Source organism: Erpetoichthys calabaricus, chromosome 2, assembly GCF_900747795.2.
Source record: "Erpetoichthys calabaricus chromosome 2, fErpCal1.3, whole genome shotgun sequence".
Lineage (NCBI taxonomy): Eukaryota > Metazoa > Chordata > Cladistia > Polypteriformes > Polypteridae > Erpetoichthys > Erpetoichthys calabaricus.
In genome coordinates this window covers 234280158-234290531 of record NC_041395.2, presented here as the reverse complement: position 1 = coordinate 234290531, position 10374 = coordinate 234280158, and the positions used below count along the sequence as shown (strand labels likewise).

Genomic DNA, 10374 nt, shown 5'->3' with positions numbered 1-10374 from the left:
TTACTACACTATTGGCACATAGACTTATATTGCTAAACTGGAAGAATCTTAACTCTGGTCTTGTAAGTCAGTGGGTAACTGATGTGTATTGCTATTTGAAATTCTCACTTAGAGGATCTGTGCAGAACTTTTTCAAAACCTGGCAGGATCTAATCAATAATATTTTAGAATAAGCTCTTAAAGCACTGAGGAAGCAGATTCTCTTCCCATTTCTTTTTCTTCTCCATTTATCTTTATCCACTTATTAAACTCATCAATTTACTTATTTTTACTAGCTTTAAGTTTTACTCCGTTGGCCATGCTCTCTTTCTCAGGGGTGGGGGTTGATTTGTTTTCAATCCTATTTTTTTGTAAAATTTGATCTATTTGTGTGGAATGATTATAATAAAATCAATAAAATTAAAACAAAAAAAAACATTTCTATCTTGTCATACTTGATACATGTGCATGTCTATGTTCCATTCTTTCAGAAAAGGTCTCCAGTAATTGGACGATTGTTGCACTTACTGTAATCAGTATATCAGCAGGATGCTACCAAAAAACATTTTGCGATTGATTGATGCTATACTCTGACTTTTTTTTTCATTTTTGCTTTGATGATCAGTAGTTGGTCTTTGCATACATTCATTACTTTCCTACAGTCCTTTTGCACTTATGGAAGGCTTGCATTGCCTAAAAGTGGTGCACAACCTTTATAAGTCAATTGGACTGGGGGCAAAGCTGGTGGCAATCCTCAAGTGGGATCTTGCCTTTGGATTGGCTCGAAGAAGTAAAGTGTGGCAGATGATGTAGCCACTGAACCCAGGGTACGCAGCATGAAGCAGAGTTATTGACTTCTATGTGCAAGCTTGTGCAGAGCAGCCAAATAAGGAGACAGAGTGCTTGACCACAAAGGCATCACTGATCTTTTTAAGAGCCAAACAGCCTACTGCCAACATTGTCAGAGTGCTAAGCCCATACCTACGCACCCCAATGTAGTTACTTCACATTGTTTTAACCCTAAGCCATTCGGGGTTCCCATTCAAGTTGTGTGATTGTCTATCCAATATATATATATATTTGAATGGAGGTTGGAGTTGGCAGACCCCCTTGAAGTGGTGCAATGTATCCCTTTTGGGCTTTTGCGGTACAGAGTCTGAATTAAATAGGATAGATAAAGAAACCAGGGGCTTAACAATATTGTTCTTGTACAGTCTTGAAAAAAGATCAGTGGCTTGGTGCAATAGATTAGGGGCTATAGCCGCCCCATCCCCTAGTGACACCACTGTTTCAATCTTGGATGATTTTGCTTATTGCTCTTAGCAAATCTTGATGTAGACTGGAAAACTCTTTATTTAGAAATTCTGGAGTTTGTCTAGGTCAAGAGACTTCCAGTTCTGTGCTCTCTTGATTATGTAAAAAACCTCTTCATAGGAGAGTTCATTCCATACACATAAAAGTAATCATTCTTTAATGGCATTTTATGGTTCTTTATTTGGTTGAGTGGTTCCTCCTAGAAACATTGGTGCTTGCATTCTGGGATGGGTCCTCTGCATATGTGGCTAGAAAAAATTTCCTAACAGGTAGAAAATATCCTGAAATCTTTAATGTATGTTAGGCTGCCTAGCAGGATACTGACAAATTAAACAAATCTGAGTGGCAGCCTTTTCAGCAGCTCCGTGTATGATGCTGCTGCTGAAGAATGTGAATTTCCCATTGGGATTAATAAAGTATCTATCTATCTATCTATCTATCTATCTATCTATCTATCTATCTATCTATCTATCTATCTATCTATCTATCTATCTATCTATCTATCTATCTGGACTTGTGATTGTGTGCAGTGACGATCCTTTTAAAATCATCACCAATTGATATTTCAAACCTGTTACCATATTTTCATGGTTATTTACTGTATGAAACCTGTTAAGGTCTAAATAAATAAAGGTTCTTTCTTGAACCTTCATGTGGATAGATCTTTTGGGAACCAAAAATGGTTCCCCTGTGGCATCCCTCTAAAGAACCGCTCTGGCACATTTATTTTTAGTAGTGTGCGGTCCTGGTGTAACTCACTTGAAGTTCTCTTTAGATTTATATTAATTATTAATATTATTAGTATTTCGGTTGGTATGCTGGCGCAGTCATTAGCGCAGCTGCCTCGCGGATATAACTTAGTTGTTCGGGTGGAGTTTGCCAGATTTGTTCGTGTCTGTGGGTTTTCTGGGTATTTCAGCTTTCCATCTCCACATTAACAAATGCATGCAGATTAGGTTAACTGCTGATGTGAGTGTGTGTTTGCGTGTGTGTGTGTGTGTATGTGAGAGAGAGAGAGACAGTGTCCCACGACGAATTTGCGCCCTGTTCTGGGCTCAGTCCTGTCTTGCTCCCAATGCTGCTGACGTAGACTCCAACCCACCACGAGACCTTGACCCTGGCATAAGCGAGTTGAATCCTTATATTATTAATGTTTGGAAATGTTACCTTATTAATATGATTGTGACAAAAGTTAACATCTTAAAAAACAGATTGACGTATTGGACGAAATTCGTATGAATACCTTTACATAATACTAAAATTAATTCAGAGGGTAATTCATGTATCTAAGGGAATTTGTGGGAAAATTTAAGTCTTGTAAATTGAGGCACTCGCTTAATATTTCACGTTTAGTATTGACCGCTTAACATTTCATGTGCATCTCACAGACCACATAAAAGCAATTGCCAAAAATTCTCTGGCTAACCAATGCCAACGTTGTTTGTAAAAGTGTCAGACTACGTCATCTTTCCTATTACTTTGTTCGTATCTGACACTAATTCATAGCATACGGAGTGAGTTTGCAGTCCATTATAAGCGTAATATTTTCGCTTGCGGCTGCTTCAGCTAGTAACGAAACATGCAGTCACTTTCGCAGCTATCAACCCTTACATTTACCTAACTTCTCCCAGCAGCTTTCGGCACCTCCAAGATAACATCTACTGTGAATTGCATTAAATAGATTCAGAAATAGAGCAGCTTATTTAAAACAAAATCGCTAATAGTGTAATATCTCAGCTGCCTACACCGATAGGCAACATTGTCCTGGAGAGCGTTATCAGCTCAGGACACCCGCTGTGAATATTGATCCAGAGCTTGTTTCAACCATCAGTTACCATCAGGACAAGCCAAGGCTTAAAACCACACTGCATCAAAGCATTTCAAGATGCGCTCTTGAGTGAATTCTAATGAAAGAGCACAAAATACCGTTTTGTGTATTTTAGCATGCAGGAAAGGAAGCAGGCCCTCGTCCCGTCCTGGGCTGATCAGTGCGGGGGTTGCATCGTAACCTTGTACTTGGAAAGAAAAAAAAAAACTGCGAATGAATGAATAAAAAGGTTAACTTTAATAAAATTGATCAGTTATGCACACAGCCTATATATTACATGCGACTATTTCCGTTTAGATGGTAGCATCAAAACATTAAAACTAAATAAACGTTTAAAATAGGCATGACAGATAGATAGATAGATAGATAGATAGATAGATAGATAGATAGATAGATAGATAGATAGATAGATAGATAGATAGATAGATAGATAGATAGATGTGTTATCCAATTTTAATTGTGAGTGACGAGCAAAAGAATTTAAATGTATTCTTTGTTCTACGCGAAGTAGTCAAATTAAATTCATTCAGCTACAAATCAGGACAGTTAAGATTCTTAATGGTTTTCTACTGGCTGTTGTTTAGGAATTTACTGACGTAGATTTTAAAATGCGAAATGTGTTTGTGAATTGAGAGCACAATATTTTAGCACAAAAAACAAACAACATAGTAAATATTAAACATTACATTTCATTTTTAATTTTGTAAAAGTTTTTCTAGCTTCAGCCTTGTTGCAGGAGCCAGGTTTTTATGTGTCGCTCGGTTTTTCACAAGAGAAAACGCATGTTTAAAAGCCTCTTTACAGTGCCATCTGTATATAGATTGGGGTGAGTTAAGTTCTCCGCCCACTGCTATTTCATTCCTGTCTACAAACGCCCAGCAAAGCCAACATCAAATGCAAATGCGCACATCTACATAATAATGTGTGAAGAAAGAGACTGGACTCATTATAACCGGTAATTATAGTTTCGGGGGAAAGCTGTGAATATAGGGGTGTAGCGAATCATGGTATATTACAACCTGAAAATACATCTTAAAAGAGCCTGTAATTGATGTTTCTGCATCTGCAATGAAAATCGTTTATTGGAAAATTATCCTTTAAATTATTTTAATATGGTAGTTATACATTACTTTTACGTGACACATATAAACCAAATGATGCAACTGTTACAAAAACGTGTCGTGACGTAAACTATAACTCCATTTACGTCAGTACAATTTCTGTTTTAGAAAAATATAGGTGAAATTTGAATGGTTTCGGAAAGGAATGGTCTGATTTTGATGATCCGTCAGGTTGCTTTGTTAGTAAACGTAAAAGTTATTCAACTCCAGAATGTTGCTGTATCTGAATTAAAGGTATCGCGAAGTTTAATTAATAACATAACCAATGTGAGCCCGCAGAAAATCCATCGTCTTCGCAATATCTCGAACATTTCCACTAGTAACAACAGCTGTAGCAGGATAATTGTTTAATAATTTTTAATTTTAAAACGTTTTCATGCTCATTTTTAAATTGTCATCTCTTTTAAGGTGGGTACTTTTGTATTGATCAGATATAGTGCCTTACATATACATCTGTTTCTCCCTATCAATCAATCTTTAGTAAAAATTTAAACCATGGATACTGATACAAAACGTTAAGGTGTAGTGTAGGTTTGTTTTGAAATAAACAACAACATAGCATGAATGTTGTATAAGTGGATGAAGTTGTAAAGCACGCGCCAAGTGCACATACACGCATAAAGAGGATGCATTCCAAAGAAATGCTGAACAAAACCACGTGGCCACCAGAGCCCGTGCGCCTTCATGACCAGTAAAGCGTTCCGCTCACTAGTAAACTCGACCCTCATCTTAAAGATCAGGCACCTCTTCCCCCTAGCAATCATTTAAAGGGTCATCGCCACTAAAGGAAGGAGATTTAAGTCGTAGGTACCGACTCTATGCGCCACTAAGGATTTCATTCAACTGCAATCATTTTCTCTGAGGGATACAACGATTTTTTTTCTCTCTCCAGTTTTGTTGGCTAAATTGTGCCTATAAGTGATCTTTAAATACATTTTGAAATGTTAGAGCGCCAGGACAGTGGGGTGAAGATGCCATCAGCCCAAAGAATTTCTTTCTCTGTTCTTGACATCCTCGATCCGAACAAGTTCACCAGTAAAAAACAAATAGGCTTTTCTCCGGAGGCTGCAAATGTTTCACTGAAGTTTTTCCATGGAAGGCTCAAAACTGGGTTTGCAGACAATGGATCTTTGCAACGGGGACAGGGACTTGCAAGTGGATTCGCCAAATAGAGTTTCGGGTAAGGGAAGACTGATTTTAAAATGCAATCTAATGGTATTACATTATAGCGTTTCAATGTGATTATTAGGGAAATATGCTTTACTGCACGTTCAACATTAAATAGGAACCCGTATGCTAATAGTCATTCTGTCAATTGTTAATAAATAAGAAATACTTGTACTATTCAACATCTATACATCAAATTAGATGCTTTTGAAAAAAGTGAAATTGTGTTCTTTTAAACACAATCCTAATAATTTGCTCTTTTACAAAGAGACATGCAGCCTCCTTTTGTCACTTTATAAGCAAAGCTCTTTCACATTTTCTGCGCTGTTTTTCCTTTAAAGATATCACATTTACCTGTTTATATCACAGTTCAGAGTGTCTGATTGGCATGGGGACAGTCAGGCCGGGTAATTGTTTAAATCGTCCCATTGAGGATGCCTCAGCTTGCTGTGATCGATATCCCATTACTGACTGCTGCATATCTCCTTCCAACAGCTTGAAGGTACAAACTTCAAACCCCATCCATGTCTGATCCTAAATATTGTTCGATTAAAACTTACCTTTAATAGATGACATTTATCGATCTGCCAACAAATATGAAACTCCATTAGTACGTCCTGGAGAGAGAGAAGGTAGTTGGATTTGCGCTGTATTGCTTTCCGCAACATGACATTTATAGCGATTTATGATTTATAAATAATTAAGGGATTATTTTTACTCACCTGATCTGAATCACCTATAAGTGAGCATCTCTGCCAGCTCTGTTCTTTCTTTCTTTCTTTCTTTCTTTCTTTCTTTCTTTCTTTCTTTCTTTCTTTCTTTCTTTCTTTCTTTCTTTCTTTCTTTCTAATGCAACAATGCAACAAAATGAATGACATTTTAACTGAGAAATAAATTTGCACAAATTTCATAGTACTTTGTAATACCAGCAACCCTGTTTAAGTGTATACAGAATATGTATTTTGTAACTTACATCTGTATTAACATTTAGAATTATTTAATTGCTAGAAGAATAGAAATCCTCTATATATTCAAAGCAATAGTTCTCATTAAGACCGATGTTCGTATATTTGTGACATTTATAAAGAAATGAATTACTTTTTTTAGAGCTTATTGCTAGTTTGTTGATCAAAAAGTGCCGTAAAATACATCAAGAAGTTTTATCGCTTGACGGTAAAACAAGAGCTTTTACCAATCATTAAGACTGATGTTCAAATATTTGTGACATTTTTCAGATGTATAAAGAAATTAATTACATTTTCAGATCATATTAATAGTTTGTAGATCTAAATATGCCTTAAAATGCATCTATAATGTTGTATCTCTTTAAGGTAAAACAAGAGCCCCCCAGGTCAGTTTTGCAAGCACTTCATGTTTTTTCCCCCGAGGTCGCTCGTGTGGAGTTTGCACGTTCTATCCGTATCTATTTGGCATTACCTTCTGGAACTCATGTTTTCCTCCCACGTTCCATAGACACAAGTCACTTTAAGTACCCACTTTAAATTTGCCCCCTATATATATGGGGTGTCCCTGAGGCCCCGTCTAACTCTGTTTCCTGCCTTTTGCCTATTGCTCCTGGATGCGCTACTGCTCTGATTTAGATATACGCGAGTTTAGAAATGTGATGCTATTTTCAAAGATGGCCGGAGAACTTCGTTTTACAAAAATAAAACCTATAAATCGAATACTCAGTGTTTTAAATCACTTAATATGACGACAAACAGCATGGCTTAATAATAGATCACATATAATAAATAATACCCTGTAACTTAAGCAAAGAGCTAAAACCATCGAAGCATTCCAAACAAATCGCCGAAATAAACGTTTACAGTTTAGTTTCACAGTAGCCCACACATCTATCGGATTTGTTTACACTTTTTTAAGACAGCATAATGTCAGTCCATCACTCACTCCCACGTCACTCATGCGCCCATCACTAAATAACGGACACAAATGTCTGATTAAATGATTACTTATCTGCTAATATTGTCACACACATTGACCTCTTCAGCAGAATGTACAACGAAGCAAAGCATATATGAGCTTTGGAATGTTGGTTCCCACTAAGATAAGAGCCAGAACCTTGAAACAGTACTGTTAACACTGTCACACAGTGGATGTCAAAAAATTACTGACAGCCAAACTCTTATACAAAATACAACCGCACTCATTTAAATGTCATAATGGATTGTTTTATGAAGAGTGAAAGTCAAAATGCGAATTTCACGTTTTCTGTTGTTATTCTGTAAGTATTATATAAAACATTGAGTAACAGCATACAATAAATTCATTTGTTTATTGAAACCTCATATATCCATGAATTTCCTGAATCATCTTACTCTCTTCAGATTCGTACAGACCAGTAAGCCGTAAGTCGGCATTAGCAGACGCAATGCAGGTGCCAACTATACACACCACGCAGTAAAACTGCTGGGTAAAGTTGCGCACATCGTGCCAATGTTGTGTCACTAAATAACTTAAATATTTTTAATAGAAATGTTTAATATACCTCAGTTTATTTGGCAGCAATGCAAACTAATGCATTGGCCTTTATAGGGCCACACTGTTCCAGGGCTCAAAGCCACACCAATGTATTTTTGTACAGTGCTCTTCATTGACAGCAGGCTCTCAACACTCCTGGTTTTGTGTCCCTGGTCAAATCGCGGTTTGTTTTAAGATTACACTTTTCCCTGTCTGTATGATTTTTTTCTTTATACACCGTCAAAAAATACTAGGTTAGGTTTACAAGCCACTCTAAACTGCCCCGTTCGGTGACAGTGTGGCTGTGTACATGATGATGGTGGCTATGGGTTTGCACCTCTACTAAAGTCTCCACCCTGCACCACAAAGTTTTCTACCCCGTGACCTTGAACGGGTTCAAAGATAAAAGAATGGGTGGGTAGTGTTGGTCTTGGAACAGCAGGGGAAAACGATTCTGGTGTTGGTATTGGACAGCAGTCCCACTAGGTCTAGAAAAGCACGTCTGACTCTTGATTTGAACGAGTTTATGTTAATTGACCAAGTATTGTTACATTTGACATATGGGAACTATAAGAGTTAGAACCACTCTTCCTGTCATGTCCACCTCTCATCTTTTCAGGGCCCTTCAGTGAAGTACAAAAAGTCTTGAGTCAGGTTCTAGATGCGGATTGAGGTTGCCTATTGGCCATCCTTCAGTATTTTTTCAAGGGCAGATGCATGCAAGTAACATAACGCTTGACCACATGACCTCTCATTCACTACTTCCAAATGTAATGATGAAAAGACCCTACTCCATCTCCACCATGTTTCACAGCACAGCCACTGATCACGCTCCACTGCCGGAGGAACTGCAGTGCCCTCATCACACGCATTCCAGCAAATCTCAGAGTGGCATTAAAATTAACAAGCCACACTGATCCTCCATTAGCATCATTTTTTGTGTTGGATCAGTTCATTTGTTTTTTCTTCCTCATGACACTATCTGAAATTTAGCTGATTCTGAAAATGAATATCTAGAAAAGAAAGAGCTAAAGTTGTTCTTAGTACTGTATAACTATTATCTAACACATAATTATGCTTGTTTTCTTCTAGATACTGAATGTCTACCTAAGGAAATACATGAAACATGTTTAGCCAAACAGGGAGATGTGGTTAATGGCTCTGAAGACATCTCCCTGTTAACAGAATCAGCAAAAGAATCTAGCCAACGGAAGGAAGAGTATGGTTATGAAACTAATTTTGTGACAGAAGAGAAGGAATCATTGAAACAAAAGAGGCGCAAGTCTGATCACGGATGTTCCAAGCCCAGACGGGCCAGGACAGCATTCACCTATGAACAGCTGGTGGCCCTAGAGAACAAATTTCGCTCAACCCGCTATTTATCTGTATGTGAACGCCTGAACCTTGCCCTTTCGCTCAGCCTTACCGAAACTCAAGTCAAAATCTGGTTTCAAAACCGCAGGACCAAGTGGAAGAAACAAAATCCTGGTGCTGACAACACAATTCAGTCTGGCAATGGCTCTTCTGCAGGTATTAGAGACAGTCCCACTCCTCCCGGTCCTAGTGGACTAAATTTCCAAAGTTTTCCAGCCTTCACACCGGGAAATATGGTCTTTCATAGTTCCAGCACACTTTCACTGCCATCCACTGGAAGTCTACTCAATCCCTTCTTGCATTCTGGCTACTTACCGCCTCCATTTTATTCACAACATCTATAGACTCCAAAAATATTTTGTAAACCAGAAGCATTTTAGTTAAATTCAGGACTCAGTTTATGTACTGTATATTGTGAACTTCTTGTCATTTGGTATACCTTTTTATTTGTATTCTGCAACAAATGCATGTACTTAATGACACTAGTATGCTTACAGTGAAGAGTTCATAGCACTTTGCAATTAGCAAGGCAATCTCTTCTCCACTAAGCATTTCTTTATTATGGTAGAAGAATAAAAAACTTTCCAGTGCCAAGCTGCTATATCTGTAGATAACCAAGACTGAGTATTGTCAGTGGATACCACATACTGTACAGTATGTCCTCTATTTGGAAATTATATGTGAAATTGGTAGAGCATTTATTTATTTCTCACACAAATACATCACATACGGCTGAAATACAGAAGGCAAAGGAGTCTATGTCTGGTGTCTGCGCAAAGAGGTGCTTCCATACCTGAATAAAAACCTGTCAACATAATATATAACTTTTTTTCCAAAGTTGTATGTGGAAACACCACAAACATTAACTGTAAGCAACTACTGAAGGACAAAGCAGAAAACTGACAACAAATTATTATGCACTCATATTTCCCAGACTGCAGTTCAGTATATGTGAAAAAGTGACGTAAATAAAAGTATTGTAAATATCAATGTATGTTCTCAATATGGGAAATAATGAAAAGATAATGTTTATGAACTTGTCAGTTGAATACGTTTGTTTTCTGATACTTATTCACAAGCAGCTTATACAACAATGTCCATTTCTCTGTG

General features: G+C 37.4%; 1 protein-coding gene across 1 annotated transcript; it reads left to right on the top strand.

Moving 5' to 3' along the window:
- Positions 1–4937: 4937 nt before the first annotated feature.
- Positions 4938–10046, top strand: nkx1.2la (NK1 transcription factor related 2-like,a). The gene is made up of 3 exons (XM_051922598.1): positions 4938–5405; positions 5905–5911; positions 8884–10046. The coding sequence occupies exons 1-3, from the start codon at positions 5184–5186 to the stop codon at positions 9606–9608; spliced, it is 954 nt and encodes a 317-aa protein (XP_051778558.1). The 5' UTR covers positions 4938–5183; the 3' UTR covers positions 9609–10046.
- Positions 10047–10374: the final 328 nt, after the last annotated feature.